At 38.6% G+C, this 16,323-nt stretch overlaps 1 protein-coding gene across 3 annotated transcripts in view; it reads left to right on the top strand.

Annotated features, from left to right (window-relative positions):
- The window catches only part of DPY19L4 (dpy-19 like 4), a 45,465-nt gene extending 34,065 nt beyond the window's left edge, over positions 1 to 11,400 (top strand). For all 3 annotated transcript variants that reach the window (XM_054018359.1, XM_054018360.1, XM_054018361.1), the window contains 2 exons: positions 2,682 to 2,840; positions 10,136 to 11,400. In XM_054018359.1, the coding sequence (XP_053874334.1) occupies positions 2,682 to 2,840; positions 10,136 to 10,300 (324 nt within the window). In that variant the 3' untranslated portion in view covers positions 10,301 to 11,400. The remainder of the gene's footprint in view (positions 1 to 2,681; positions 2,841 to 10,135) is intronic.
- Positions 11,401 to 16,323: the final 4,923 nt, after the last annotated feature.

Below are 16,323 nucleotides of genomic sequence, written 5' to 3'. Positions count from 1 at the left end.
TAAGTAAAGAGGGACAGAGTTTTATAGAGCTGTGAAGGTGGTGTCAGAAACCTTAAATTTGACATAAGAGTGGCTGGGGAACAAAAAGAGAGATTGAAAAAGCGTGATCGTATCAGTGGGCAAGAAACATAAATTTAGTGACTTCATTTTGTCTGTATTGAAGAGCAGTGTATGTGTTTGAGAAACCAAAGAGGAGGATGTTGCAGTAAATCAAGGCAGGATATAATGAGGTCCAGAATGAGAGATTTGGGTGTGGAGATGGAAAGAAAAGGACAGATCTTGGGCATACTAAGAGGAATACTTAAAAGAAGTTGCAGGACTCGCATAATGCCTAGATGTTTGGATGAGGAAGAGGGAAGAGTCAAAATAACCCTCTGTGTCTCAAGTTGGACCCACTGTATAATTGCTCTAAAGTCCTCCCATGAATGGGTACACAGGAGTGCAAAATAATATTAACTCCTCTCCAAAACAGTAAAAATCTCACTTTTTGTATACTGGTATTGTATGTATATGTATGTGATGTGTCTGGTTATTTGGTAAATACAAGATAGGTCAAATTCTTGGGACCCATTTAATTTAGATTATAGTGATTTAATTTTTCCTCCACCTATGTAGGATTATAATTTTCCCCCATCTAGAATCATTTAATATTCAGACCTAGTAAAGTCACTGAATTTAGCACACTTTCTAGTATTGTAGTATACAGTGTGTCCTCATTTATGTATTCACCTCCATATCCCATGAATTAATTTCCCTTGATTGCAAGAGAGTTTTTTCAGATCATTATAAAAATGCAGAAGTGAAGAGCTAATTTTCTGGATTCTGACATGGTTCTGGGCTACCAGTTGAATTCATGGGCAGAAACAGACCTGCATCACTGGAGTCTGAGATAAACATCTTTCAATTAAGATGTTTTGCTACTTAACTGAACCATGGAGCAGAATTGACATCTACTTTGACCATCCGTGCTGGAATTGTGTTGTATTCCAGGACTCTGAGGATACTATGTAAACAATTGGCTTCAGAATAGTGAAACGTCCGTAGGCCTGAATGACACTAGAAATCATTTTGTTGCCAGGCAGTCTTGTTTGAGAATACAACAAAAAAATAAATTGGAGAGTTAAGAGTTAGGTGGTTGATTGAGCAGAGATAATTTCTTATTTTACTGGGTTTGATGCCTTGACACTGTTATCTTCTGTCTTCTCATGACCAGTAAATACTAAGGGTATGTTTACACTGCAAATGCCACAGCAGCACAGCTGCAGCTATGCCATTGTAGGGTAGACCCTTGCTACAGCGACAGCAGGGGTTTTTCCATCGCTATAGTAAATCCACCCCGCTGTGAGGTGATAGCTCAGAATTCTTCTGTCGACCTACTGGTGTCTATACCAAGTGTTAGGTTGGCTTACCTATGTCTCTGAAGGGTGTGAAATTTTCACATCTGTGAGTGATGTAGCTAGATCGACCTAAGTTTTAGGTGTAGACCAGGCCTGAGTCCCAGCACAACTTTAGAAACTGCATTTTGCCAGTAATGTTATTTTTTTAACAGGAATCGACTGCCTCACATGATTTTAGATGCCCTTTGGCTTATTTTTCCTTCCATTCCTCTCTTGCCTGTTGATCTCCAATGAGATCTCCTGACATCAAAAAACAGAATCTAAGCAGACATTTCCAAAGTCTTTAGCAGTGCACTTCCATAGTAGTGGTCAGTAGCTGGTGCAGAATATCAATACAGCCATGAAAGGTAAAAAAGGTGTTCCAAGTTTTCTGTTTAGAAGGACTTGCCCGATCACCTGCTATTACCACAGGGACTACTCTGCAAGGAAATTGAGATCAGAACTCTAAATAGGTTCCTCGTTCCCTGTTTGAGGGTGATGCAAAAGTATAGCAGGAGAGTAGCAGTGTTTCATCACTCTCTAGGAACTCACCAGCGGACTTCAGAAGCATGTGACAGACTCCAGAGTGAACCATATGTCTTCTCCTTCATTAGAAGAATAAATAGCCCAAATGTGAAGATGAAGAAATTAAGTGTATTTGAGTTGAGGTGGGAGGATGGGCTGAGCTGGGAGCAGAGTGGAAATAGATTTTCAAAGTTCTGCTGTTGAAGGAAAGGCTGTTAAAACAGGATTTCCCAACCTCTTAGGGCAATTTTACCAGGTTAGCAGCCCAAGACCTCAACTATAGCAGAGTCTACATCATCTCCCATTCAGCTCCCCATGGTCTTATCAGCTATGGAGCTTTTGCTGTCCACAGTTGTCATAAGCTAAAAATACTAGCCCACTAAAGGACTGACACTGAGGCTTATCTTTTAAGATTCTTCCTCCTTATCTTGAGAACCAGTCACAGACGCCTGAAGCCTTATTCATGAAATCCTGTAGTATCATATACCAGTGCTTGTAATCCATAGTTGTTAAATACTCTCGACAAATGTCTAGTGCACCAGAGACTTTAAACCTTATGACTGGTCTCCAGAAATCCATTTCACTTACAAAAACATATTTTACCCTTAGATATTTCTGGAAATGTATTGAGTAGCAAATTTATACAATTATATTTTTTAAATAACTGCCTTTTTATAATTTGATGTATATGTAACTTCTTATTCCCAATTACCCAATGTATTTAATATGCATTTAATTGTCCATAGTTTTAATTTGTATTAAATATTTTCTAATCTACAGATTTATCAGATCTATTCAAAAAGGTCTGCTGAGGATATTTATAAGATACTCACATCCTACAAAGCCACCTACCTAATTATAGAGGATTCAATTTGCAATGAGGTTGGACCTGTGAAAGGATGTAGGGTTAAAGACTTACTGGATATTGCTAATGGCCATGTAAGTATCACCTGGAAAAAGTCAAATGTTTGAATGAATAAAGTAATTAGTTAAATTTAAAGAAAAATGAAATTAATGCCACAGGAATACTTGTTTTGCCAGTTACAGTTAGCATGCAATCTGGAATTGATAAATATCTTAGTGAATCTTAAGCTTTTGTTTTGAAAACACCCTTCTTTTTCAGTTTTTTGAAACATATGATCTTTCATAAGGTTGTTCCTTAGCCCTGCTGAGTAATCCCTTCTGATATGTTGGCACCTAACTGTGTTGCTTCCCCACCAGTCATTAAATATCTAAGCCTATACAATTAAATTATTTTTATATCTAAAATAACTAGCAAAGTTTCCCAAAGAGGTTCTGTAGAGTATGTCCTCTTAGGCATATCTCGACTATGATATAAGGTGTATTTTTAAAACGTTTAAAAACCCTAGTGCAGACAGAGAAAAGTTGTATTGTAACGCATTAACTTGATCACCTCTACCAGCTAACATATTACAATAAACTTATTCCATCTACACTAGGTATTTAAAATATGGTAGTTACAATGATTTAGATAAACAAGCCCTTAGATACCACTGTGAAGTCTGAGCACCAAATAGGGAATTAAAATCTGCTTAGACTTCTTCATACTGGATTATGCTTTTTGCCTTTTCCAGGTTTAGTAACTCTTGCTTAGTCTGTTGGTAGGGCTTGGTTTTGGTTTATTTTGGGGGTGGGGATGCAGTTAGAGGGAGTTAGTGGCTATTCATGGCTTCAGTTTCAGTGAGAAGTCTTTCCAAAAAGTGAGTCTTACAACTTGCTCTGAAAAGGATCAGGCTTTGACTCAGAAGATGCAAATGCACGGATCACAGTGAGTGCATCTTTGAGAGGAAAGGACATAGTTTACTGACAAGTTGGCAGTGAAAGCAAGCATTTCTTGCCACTCTTGCTGCCCGGGTGTCCAAGATTTGCAATGAGTCCAATAAGACTGAGACTTCATACTACTGTGAATAAAGAGAGAAATTAGCATCATTGACATTTTGAAGTACACCTCTACCCCGATATAATGCAACCCGATATAACATAAATTCTGATATAACACGGTAAAGCAGTGCTCCAGGTGGGGGCGGGGCTGCACACTCCGGCGGATCAAAGCAAGTTCAATATAACGCAGTTTTACCTATAACGCAATAAGATTTTTTGGCTCCCGAGGACAGCTTTATATCGAGGTAGAGGTGTATATTACTTCAGTCTCACAGGTTTCAGTTTAAGCCAGACACTCTTCATCTCAGTACTAATCCCTTTAAATCACTAAGAGATCTTTGTAACTGTTAATTCTGTTTGTTGAGAAGAAGGAAGGAAACGGAGTGTCATGCACTCATTGATGCCAGCCATGCACATTCATCTCACCAAGGGATTTCCTATAAAGATTGAAGAGGAGGCAGAGACTAAATTAGTCTCTCTCAAATTCTGCATGTGAGAACGGTCAGAGATGAGGACAACTGCCTATTACAGCTCTCTGGGTCTATTTAGAGGAATTAAAAGCCATCATATTTCTGCCCCATTCATTCCAGCTAAGTCTTACAAATGTGTCAACAACACCATGTGATTAACTGCCACAGGCTGCAGAAAGGCTGATTGTATAAGGACTGACATTTGGTCTTTATCAAGAACCATAAGAAGATCATCAGTGGCTACTAAAGACATCTTCATGCAGTATCTTAGTCTGAAGACTGATAGTGAAGAGTCTGGGATGTTAGCAGTGATATGTGATGCTGACATTTGTCTCCATCTTCTAATTGATTTTGCATAGGAAGAGGAGGTTTTGATGCCTATATTTTTAAATAGGGAAAATATATATAAACTTTGTCTCTTTCTAATATTGCATTGCATTCTTGGAAAAAGATACAAGCTCTACTTCATTTATGTTAAGTATTATAAACATTACTTTTTGATTTATGCAGGACCTAGAGGGATATTAGAGAAGACAAAGTCATCTTCCAAAGGGAAATACCCAAGATAATGGCAATAGTCCAGTTTCAAAATGAAGAATAGTCCAAGATTGCCAGCATATAGAATTAATATTATGGGGTGACTCTCTACCCACATAAAAAGGAAAATAATTGCTATTATCATTCTGCGGCACAAAAAGATTCTAAAACCATGATTGCTTGATGGTGTGACTTGCTTTATTAGCATGAGGCGGCAAGGAGTATATATACTGGCAAATGAAACATGAGAAAATCTCATAAAAAATCATGCTGGATTTGCCTCACTGGTTTCATATTCATTTTATGATGTATCACATGTAAAGCTTTTGATACTAAAAGGGGTCTGAAACAGCTTGCATACGAGGAGAGATTAAAAAGATTGTGACTGTTCAGCTTAGAAAAGAGATGACTAAGGAAGGATCCGATAGAAGTCTATAAAATCATGAATGGTGTGGAGAAAGTGAATAGAGAGTGTTATTTAACCCTTAACATGGTACAAAGGGTCACCCAATGAAATTAATAGGCAGCAGGTTTAAAAACAAATATAAAGAATTACTTCTTCTCACAACACATAGTCAACCTGTAGAATCATGGTGAGAGGATGTTTTGAAGGCCAAAGGTATAACTGGGTTTGAAAAAGAATTAGATAAGGTCCTAGAGGATAAGTCTATCAATGGCTATTAGCCAACGTGGTCAGGGATGCAACCCCATGCTCTGGGTGTCCCTAAACCTCTGACTGGCAGAAGCTGGGACTAGACTACCAGGGATGGAGCACTCATGATTTTCAAAAAGAGAGATAGGGCCAACTGTGGCAACTGTCGAGGCATTGCTCTCCTCTCCAGTGCTGGGAAGATTCTTGCTAGAATTTTACTGAATCCCTGCACCCTCTTGCAGAGGAAGTATTGCCGGAGTCCCAATATGGCTTCAGGCCATCACAAGGCACCACCAACATGATTTTCGCAGCCAGGCAGATCCAGAAAAAATATCAAGAACAACACCAGGAGCTGTATATGGCCTTTATCGATCAGACCAAACCCTTTGACTCTGTTAACCATGAGGCTCTGTGGAAAATCATGTCAAAGTTTGGCTGCCCAAGCAAATCTATCACCATTCTAAGACTCCTTCATGACCAGATGACTGCCTCCATGCTGTGCAGTGGCTCTACCTCTGAGCCCTTTGTCATCCAAACTGGCGTAAAACAAGGTTCTGTAGTGGCACCCACCCTTTTCTTCATTTTCTTAGCAACTATGACAACATTAACCCAATACCATCTACCACAAGGCATTGGCATCCAATATCAGACTGTCGGCAACCTCTTCAATCTTTATTGTCTCCATGACAGAACTGAAGTAATATCAGCAACAATAACCGAACTCCAATATGCAGATGATTATGCTGTAGTTTCACACTCAAAGGAGTATCTACAAACAGCCCTTAATTGCTTCCCTGAAGCTTACAAAAGCCTAGGGCTAACTCTGGATATCAGCAAAACAAAAGTTCTTCAACAGCCAGCTCCTGGTCAATCATCAGACCCAGCAAGGAAGATCTACATTGACAGCGAAGAACTGGAAAATATAGAATAGTTTGTTTATCTTGGCAGCCATCTCTCATAGAGAGCAGACATAGACGTCAAGATTCAGCACAGAATCTGCTGTGCCAGCCTTGCCTTTTGCAGACTGTCTCGCTGGGTGTTCAACAGTCACAACATCGGAACACACACAAGACTTTTAGTTTAGAAAGCGGTGATAATCCCAACTCTCTTCTATGTTTGTGAAACTTGCATGACTTATAGAAAACACTTGAAAAACCTGAAACACCAGCACTAGCACTTTCTTTGGAAGATCCTAAACATAAAGTAGGAGGATTGCTGCACTAATGTCAGTGTCCTCACAGCGGCCAACATCTTCAGCGTTGAGGCCCTGATTATCCAGCACCAGCTGAGGTGGAGTGAGCATTGTGTTCGCATGCCTGATGTATGCTTACCAAAATAATTGCTGTACACCCAACTTACCAAAGGGGAAGGGAAATGGGGAGGCCAAAAGAAACGCGTTGGAGACATCCTCAAGATGATGTGGCATCGACACCACACACTGGGAGACAGTAGCCCAGGATAGGATTAACTGGCGAAGATTTGTCCGTGAAGGAACATCCATTTTTGAGGAAAGTCACCTTGCCCTGGTTACAGAAAAATGCCAGAAAAGAAAGGACAGATGACTGTCACGCAGCAATTGTGGCCCAACGCTGACTTCCAACACTATCTGCAATTTCTGTTAATGAGCCTGCGGCTCAAGGATTGGACACCAAAGGACCCATAAAAAATAAAACCTGTGAAAGAAATCATCCTCGACCCTGAGGGATTGACTGTGACTCAATAATTGCCCTGTTCTGTTCATTTCCTTAGAAGCATCTGGCACTGGCTGCTATCGGAAGACAGGATACTGGGCTAGATGAACCATTGGTTGGACAAAGTATGGCCATTCTTATTTTTTGAGCTACTCAGACACTTCAAATTCAGTCTTCCCAACACTTAATGTTTTATTTGTTGTTCTAATCCTTTCCTTTTCTATCAGTGACAAATTCACTGTCCTCCCTTTCTCCCAGGCTTCATATTCTGGGGTCATCTTTGATTTTTCTCTCATCATTTCCCACTTCTCCTGTCTTTTGCTAAGTCCTTTAGTTCTTCATTTTTAATATCACCAAAATCTTTCCTTTCCTTTCCTTTCCTTTCCTTCACGGTAAAACCACTGTCCATGTTACAGTCTGTTTTCTCTCCTAGCACTGGCGTCAGACTACCATGTTGTTCCTTTTTGAATCCCTTTATTTGCTTCCTCACTTACTTCATCAGATGCAAGCTCCTTACCCTCACCTTCAAGTTTCTATGTGATCTTGCCCTCATCTTCATCTCTGTTTCCATTTTCTCTTACTTCCTGTCTGGCTCCCTATGCCCCACCTAATCCTTTTCTCTAATTGTTCTTTCTTCTCTTCCGGCTCTCAGGCCATGTCTACAGCTACAGCGTTGCAGCACCATAGTGTAGGTGCTTCCTACAGCAATGGGGAAGGGGCTTTTCCATCAGCATAGGTAATCCATCTCCCCAAGCAGCGATAGCTAGGTTGGCAAAATAATTATTCTATTGGCCTACTTGTGTCTACACCAGTGTTTAGTTGGCTTAACTTTTAACTATAGACCAGATTTCAGCTGCACACCTTCACCCTCTGCTGGTTAACAACTCTCCTGTGTTCATCTGTCAAGCACCTTTCTTTTTCAAATCTTTTCCTAAATCCCATTTCTTCAGCAGTCCTTTTGCAGGATCTTCTCACCAGTACTTTCCATATCTTCCCTTATCTGAACTGTTATCCGACATCTTATCTTACATTCACTTTTTCTTATTCTTTGACTATAAACTCTTCATTGCCAGGAATGCAAATACATGAAGTAATAAAGTGACTCAATGATTTCTTGACCAGGTGGCCAAAGAGCAGGCAGGGTTGTTTGATTTATGGTACGTTTGTGAGTGAGAAGGCAAAAAAATCATAGAATTGTGCAAAATGAAGAATCTGACTTTTTTTCAGTGGCCCTGTTAAATTTTTTAGATTGTTTTTAAATTGTATGAGGTTGTAGGTTCAGGATTGATTTACCTAATCCTTGGCTATTGCAAGCAAGAAGAGGAAGAGGAACTTCTCTGTAGAGTTGTACTTTTTATTTCTCTTTACCTTACACCCCTTAAATTTCTCTGACTTGTTGAATATTTACAGGTCCACATTATGCTGGAGACTCAGTTTAAACATTTATGCAGCAGAAAACTATTTGAAATGGCTTGACTGGCCAACACGATAGGAATAAATCATGGTAGAACTATGTTTTTAAAAAGTTGTGATAGCCTATTCTCATAGCTAATTAGAAATAAACTGATTTACTAGTATACAAGTGTGTCTCAAAGTTTTCTGTTTAAGTAATATTTAAAAACTATTGATAGTTTCAGTCTCAGGCCTGGTTTACACTACATGGTTAGGTCAACATAAGCTGCTTTCATCGACCTAGCTCTGGAAGTGTATTCATTTAAATTTGGCTCCCGCCGACAGAAGTGCCTCTACACCAGTAACACCGCCTCTCCACACAGTGTAGAGTTATGGTCAGTGTAATTAGGTCAACGTAGTGTCAGTGTAGACACTGCGTTGCTTACACTGACTGTTTCTCGCTTCCAGGAGCCATCCTACAGTGCCCCACACTGACAATACAATCAATGCAAATGTTCCTGGTGAGGACCCACACCGCCAACACAAGGAGCCACATGTGTGCACACAAGCAATTTTAATAACTGCTATGGCTGTGCTGACATATAAGTTCGGTTGACATAATTTTGTAATGTAGACATGGCCTTAGTCAACAGTTATTTCTAATATCAGAGGGGTAGCCGTGTTAGTCTGAATCTGTAAAAAGCAACAGAGGGTCCTGTGGCACCTTTAAGATTAACAGATGTATTGGGAGCATAAGCTTTCGTGGGTAAGAACCTCACTTGCATCTGAAGAAGTGAGGTTCTTACCCACGAAAGCTTATGCTCCCAATACTTCTGTTAGTCTTAAAGGTGCCACAGGACCCTCTGTTGCTAGTTATTTCTAATTAACTTTGTGTCAGTAATTTGAGAGTGAGGCGTTCACTTATCCCCAAATTAACAGGAAAGACAGCGGGTCTCTGTAACTCTTTGCTCAGTATAGTCAATGCTATAGATGTGGTGTAAAACAGGGCTGTATTAAAGAAGAAAAGGGCGGGCTAGATGGCTTAAGGAACAGATAATGAGATGTGAAGCCTTTTGCCTTTGGGCTGACTGGTTTGAATCAACTTCATGGCTGTGAAAAGAACGAGGAGTACTTGTGGCACCTTAGAGACTAACAAATTTATTTGGGCATAAGCTTTTGTGGGCTGTGGTAATTGACACCCATGTTTTCAGCCTCTGAAAGGGGGTCAATGAATTAATTGGTCTTGGAAAGAGAATTTCTTTCTCATCCCCAGAGTTGCTCCCTGCAGGTCTGATTTGAAGTTGGTTGACAGGGTGATGTGGATAACTTTGCATTGTGCTGCTCATGCTTTCTACTTCTATCATATAGAGGATTTTTGTTTTCAGGGGTATTAATCTAGCACTAGCATTAATCAATTCACAGGCATTAAGTTAAAAAAAAAAAAAACCACCCAAAGTATAGGGGAAAATGTTTTCTGCCACCTATGTATATTTGTGTTATCTCTATTGGAATTGTATAATATAGAAATGAAAAATTAATTATATGTTCTGTGTTTAGGTTTCTCTAAACAAATTTCTTCTCCTCTGATAGGTGGTTTGTGACGAAGGGGACAGTTATGCCTATTCTAAATATGGACGATTTTGTCATGAGATCAAAATGAACTATTCTCCATATGTGAATTATTTTACTCGGGTATACTGGAACAGATCCTACTTTGTGTATAAAATCAACACTGTGATATCCTTCCAATCTTGAAAAATCATGGAGACTTCTTTTTGAAGATTGACCATGTATGGAATTAATAGAAGTTTCTATTTTAAAAGTGGCTTTTTTGCAGATCGAAGTGGGAGCGTGCAGAATGCTCATTCTGTTAGTTTACCAAACTGGAACTCTGTGGACTACAGCTCAACAAGCCAGAGTACCATCCTGTAAGGAAATGTGTCAATTTTTACAGTCTCTACAAAGTGTGATCGTCTTCCGTAATTCTTACATTTGTCTTTCCAGTTTTTCCCATTTTGAATCATCCTAATTTTCATGGAAATAAAATGTCTAACTTAAATATTACAAGAAATAATTAAATAACTTCTAGATGGACCTACTTTGGAAAATACAGAAAACATTTGGGCGTGATTTAAATTCAAGTTGTTATACAGCTTTCATTTTCTAGCATTTGAAACCATCAAAATGTCCCAAAAAAGAGACCATGCAAATAGTTTGATTTTCTGTTAATAGGACTGTCTTTAACTCTGTGCATTACTATTACACACACATTCAATCATTTTCTGGGTGTAGGTATAGCATTTTTGTATGAGCCAAATCCTGAAGATTTTACTTAGGCAGAACACCCATAAATTTTAATTCAATGCACGGACAAAGGGGTCCACCTACATGGACAAGTTGGCAGGATCAGGATTTTAATTTGGACTGAGCAGGTCTTTGGAGTTTGGCCACATTAGATAATATATACTTATTCATTTTAATAGATATTATGTAGTTAGTCTTGGTAAAATATTGCCACAAATTTTATTTAAACCCCCCACACACAGTGAAGTCATGGTAAAACAGTTGATAACTATTTTTTAAATATATGCATATAATGAATTAAGAGTATACTGTCATGGTATTTTTTCAAAATTTTAGAAAATATTTTGCCTCCTAACTTTACTCCTTTCCCACACCATGCTAGTCAGTTTTCTTAATGAATTCTCTATTTATGCAATTTATTTTGTTGCTACTTGCTGTGCTTCTGCTATAATGGATGTTTGTTTGCGTCTATTTTTGGCCTGATCTTGGAGTCCTGAAACAAAACACCGCAAAAGAAATGGACATCGTGCCTGAGGACTGCAAAATCATGCCTGCTGGAAAAATGTAAATCCAAAGAATTCAACTTCTATGAAGTGTGCATATACAGCAAGAATATGGTGCATGTGTATGCTTACCATTTCCTCTGTGCACATAGTTTTTTTTTATTGTTATACTAACAGTGTTGCATTATCAAACAACTCTGGAGTGATCTTTTTTTCAAAATGCTTTATTGTTGCAAATGTCATTATATCTGTAGTCCAGTTTTCATTTCTAGATGTGCTAATTTTTGAGGCCTGAAAACCTTGACAATGTTTTAAATTATCCACTTTATTTGAAACCATGGCTCAGATAAATCCATTAAACAAAATAATAATGGGCTTGGTGATCTGAAGGAAAAATGGTTTTTAGTATAATTGAGTGACAGGGTATAGTAAGTAGCCTTATATCAGATGAAGCCTTGACATATCCATTATATTAAGAATGTGTGTGGGTGTTTGTGTATTTTATATAAAATCCACTCACAATATGCACTATTTGTGTGTTTATACACAAGTGCATATGTGTATCTGCACTGAACATTTTTCAGACTTTTCAGTCACTACAATAAACTAATGCATTATCTTCAGCTACTGCAAGCTGTGGGAACCTTTTAGTGGTCTTTTCTGTGTGTGATAGAATGAATGTAGATGTATTTAATATTTTGAAATAACTCTAGAACTCCATATGCAGTTGGAGTTCATTATGATTGACTGTCAGGAATGTCATACCTATGTCTCATTCCTAGTAAACGCATGAGCCTAAACGTTCATGAATTCCATTTCATAATAGCAATAAGGCATTCCAGGTAGTGAATTTCAGGGTGACTGTTGCACTCCTTGGTGGCTGAAGTCACTTAGCCAATGGCCTCATGCCTTATAACAGCATTCAACGTGCAATATTTTAATTACCCTGGAATAGACTGCCTATTGTGTTTTATACAGTACTATGTTTGTATAGTACTGAGTAGTACATAGTGTGAATACGTACACATAGAATACATATGTATAGACAAATACAGCTAACGCCCATTCTACACATCTGAAAATAAATCCCATCTGTAGCACATTGGCCTTTATACGTTTGAATAGACATGTTAGCTCTTTTTTGAACTGTGATATAATATTGTTAAGTGTTGTCATTCTTTTTAAGTAGTGATGCTACTTCAGTTGATTCTGCTTTAGGAGAATCAAAATCAGGAGGATTTTTTTGTGTGTTCATTATTTTGTTTTTATATATATATGAAAAACTGTATTACAGTAGCATTGGGTTATCAGGCTAAAGAAAACAGAAAAAGAGTCTTGTAACTGTGGGAAAATGTAGCCATTGTAATCCCTGTTAAAAGGCAAAAATATTTAAATAATTAACCTAAAACTTTGGTTTGAACATCCAATCAAGTTGCTGACCTGCTTATGAAATAGCCAAAAAAAAAAAGTGTCATCTACTAAAGGTCTATTCTGTTTCCCACTTTTTGTGGAGAACGCAGGTTCTATGGTGTTCCTGGGAAGGATTAAATAGGGCTTTTCATACAAGTAAGCTGCAGTTATGCCCTGACTTGCTTTCCAGCATAGGTCACTAGCATTACAAGCCTACTAAATGAATAAAAACTCATAGTTGTGAGGGTGAGAGAACATACTAAAAAATCACATCTGTTTTACTGTAGAAGTTGCAATCCATTTGAAATATGTGCCTTGAAAGCTTTATTAAACAAACAAAATCTTTCAACTTGTGTTTGTTTTTGTGAAGATTTTTAATCCATTTCTTTTGTGGTTTATGTAGTTTCAATTGTATCTCATTTTCAGCAGGAAAAGATCCTAGCAACCTCCTCCAAAGGTGCTGCTGCTGTAAATGGCACAGCTAGCCTCTGTGCCAGCCATTTTGTTTATAACCATTGACTCTACCAGCCCAGAAAGAGAGATAAATTTGCATGGCAAGTTGTTGGCTTTTGTTCTGGCTTCCTCCTTCCCCCTATGAGCCCTCAATGAACAAAAATATTATCTGAAAAGGTTATAGGTGGAAGATAAAGCAGTAAAATACTCCTAACCTTTCACCTTTAGATCTCTGGTTTCAGATTTAGTCGGATCACAAGTGAAATGAGATTGATAATCTCAGCCTAGTCCCTAAAGCATACTTGTCCAGACTGAGTCCAAACTACCACATAATTTGACACAATTTTGCATGATTGTCTAGAAGAAATGTAGGACTGCATTAGCAAGGGTGATCAAGGTCATGGTTAAGATGCTTTGTCCAAATGATGCAACACACTTATTAATTAATACATTGAAAGAGCACTTTCACTTCCTCCAAAATAAATTAATTTTTTTAAGCTAACAGCTGCTATCCTTACGAAACAAAGACTAGTGTTACAAAGAACAAGTGTTTAATGGACATTTTAGGTTTTTCCAATTACTCACATTGTTGCATATTAAAATATAAATAGTAAATCTTTAGGGATCAAATCTTGCTTGCCTTACTCATGTAATTAGTGTCCATTGAAACATCCCTTTGGTTTCACAGGAATAAAAGCTTCAAGATTAAATCCTAGATTTGTAAATTTTCAGTAAGCCACATGTTGATTACCGATGTTAACTTTATACAATCCCTGTATTTTAACCAAAATCAATAAGAAAAACTGGTATGTGTGTGCAGATGCATTTAGAGAGTTCTTCTATCATCATTTGGAGACTTTAAATGTGTAGTTATTACTAATGGCAGTTAAACTGCTAAATCCTCTTGTATTGATATGCAAATAGACTCCAAAGAACATTGGAATAAGGATGTAGCAAAAAATGAGCTTATTTCAATTCAAGTAGGCTTGGCAGAATTTGATTATTGAGATGGATAATATAAATATTTATTTAAGTTTTTTTTATTTTTATCTAGTGAAATGTTCACAGTTGTGAGAAATTATTGGTAGGTCAGACAATTATTTACTGAAAGTAGATTTTAAAATTCAAAAAGTTAAATCTTTATAACTGTTAGCTGATTTTGACAATGTGTTTATCAGAATGTTCACTCTGAATACCCTTAATCAAACTCTAATACGTTCTTAGGTAGCATTTTTCTTACTTTGCCTATCTAAGTTTTCAATTATGGATGGAAATATTTTTTGTTGGTTTGTGTGTGTGCCGTGAAGTCAATGTTTACCTACAGTTACTGATAAAAATCTAATCCTTCCAAGCCTAAATACTGTACAAACAATATTTCACTGAAATAATACCTCATCTTTAAGTTGTTTAATTGTGTGTTGAATATGCTTAATAGTGAATGTTAGTAAAGTAGTGGCAGCTAGAGGAACATGCAGTGCATGTTTATATAGTAATTTTTTTTTTTTTACGTTATCAGTGTAGCCAAATATGTTTAAAGACTTTTCTGAATTGTTTGGTACCTTAATTGCTGTTCAAATGTGTTACTAGAAGTGGTGATATTTTAGACATCAATACAATTAAATGCATGTTTGATCTACTTTTGAAAATGATGAGATTATAAAGATTTTTTTTATTTGATGGGAAAAGGGATGCGTGTAGTGCAGGGCCGGCTCTGGCTTTTTTGCCCAGCGCGGCAGGGGAGGGTGCCGAGCCCAGCCGCGGGCCCGCAATCCCCGGCCGGAGCGTCAGGAGGAGGGCGGAGAGCCCCCGGCGGCCAGAGCCCCGGGAGCAGGGCGGAGAGCCCAGCTGGGGCTCTCCGCTCTCCCCGGCAGCCAGCCCGCCGCGGCTCTCCGCTCTCCCCAACCGGCCGGAGTGCCTGGGGAGGGCAGCAAGTCCAGCCGGGGCCCCGCTCTCCCTGACTGGCCAGAGCGCTGGGGGGAGGGCGGCGAGCCCAGCCAGGGCCCCGCTCTCCCCGACCAGAGCCGCTCTCCCCGACCGGCTGGAGCACCGGGGGGAGGGCGGCGAGCCCGGCCGGGGCCCCGCTCTCCCCGACGGCTGGAGCACCAGGGGGAGGGCGGCGCCCCCCTCCAGGTGCCACCCAAAGCACATGCTTGGTGGGCTGGTGACTGGAGCCAGCCCTGGTGTAGTGTTATAGAAAATTTTAACTTTGAGAACAGAAACATCTTGCTGGCAATGCTTTATTTTTTCCTGTTGGCACTTATTGGTAGTGCATGTGGCATAATTACCATATCTAATCCTATGCAAACATTTAATGAAAAATCTGAAAGGAATTGTACTGACTGTCTTCTGAGACAGATTGCTCTCAATACACTTGGTATACAGCAACTATTTTCTCCTATGACAGAAGTTTCATCTTTGCAAAAGATGAAATGTTAAAACCAATGAATATGGATCAGTTGAGACAAACTTTTTACCTCTGCTTTTGAGACCTCAAGTATTCTTTCATAAGGAAAGAAGCTTTAGTTTATGGTAAAGTAACCTGCTTGTTCTGTTACAGTAATAAAATTGTTTCTGTATTTTTTGCTTATACAATCTTTTAACTAACTTGAGAGTTGTTGTGTAAAGTTCTTCAAACATTTGTCTTTTGGCACAGAATAATAATCAAAGTACTTCAGCAGTATCCAACCTATTAAAGCTGGATCCATATGTCACAGTGACTGTGACTAGCTGTTGAGAAACATATCCGAAGAAGTGGGCTGTAGTCCACGAAAGCTTATGCTCTAATAAATTTGTTAGGCTCTAAGGTGCCACAAGTACTCCTGTTCTTCTTTTTATATTGGTACAAAGTAGACCAGCAAAATAAGATGTTTCATGTTCAATGATGGGGGGGGGGGGAAGAAGGGGGGTTGAAATCTAATTTTCTAGCTAAACAATCTTTTTTCAGGGATAAAGAAAACTGGAAGGGAATTACTAAACAAACGCAAATACTTAACCATAAAATTTTGCATCAACTAGTATACTTACCCATCTTGTGCATGTGCTATATGTACAGGTAAGCATTAACAAAAGCAAGAATCTCCTATATTATGTTTATATGGTGATGCTAGT

The sequence above is a fragment of the Malaclemys terrapin genome, chromosome 2 (assembly GCF_027887155.1).
Source record: "Malaclemys terrapin pileata isolate rMalTer1 chromosome 2, rMalTer1.hap1, whole genome shotgun sequence".
NCBI classification, from domain to species: domain Eukaryota; kingdom Metazoa; phylum Chordata; order Testudines; family Emydidae; genus Malaclemys; species Malaclemys terrapin.
The sequence above is the reverse complement of the archived record's forward strand: the minus strand, read 5'-3'. Positions and strand labels throughout refer to the sequence as shown.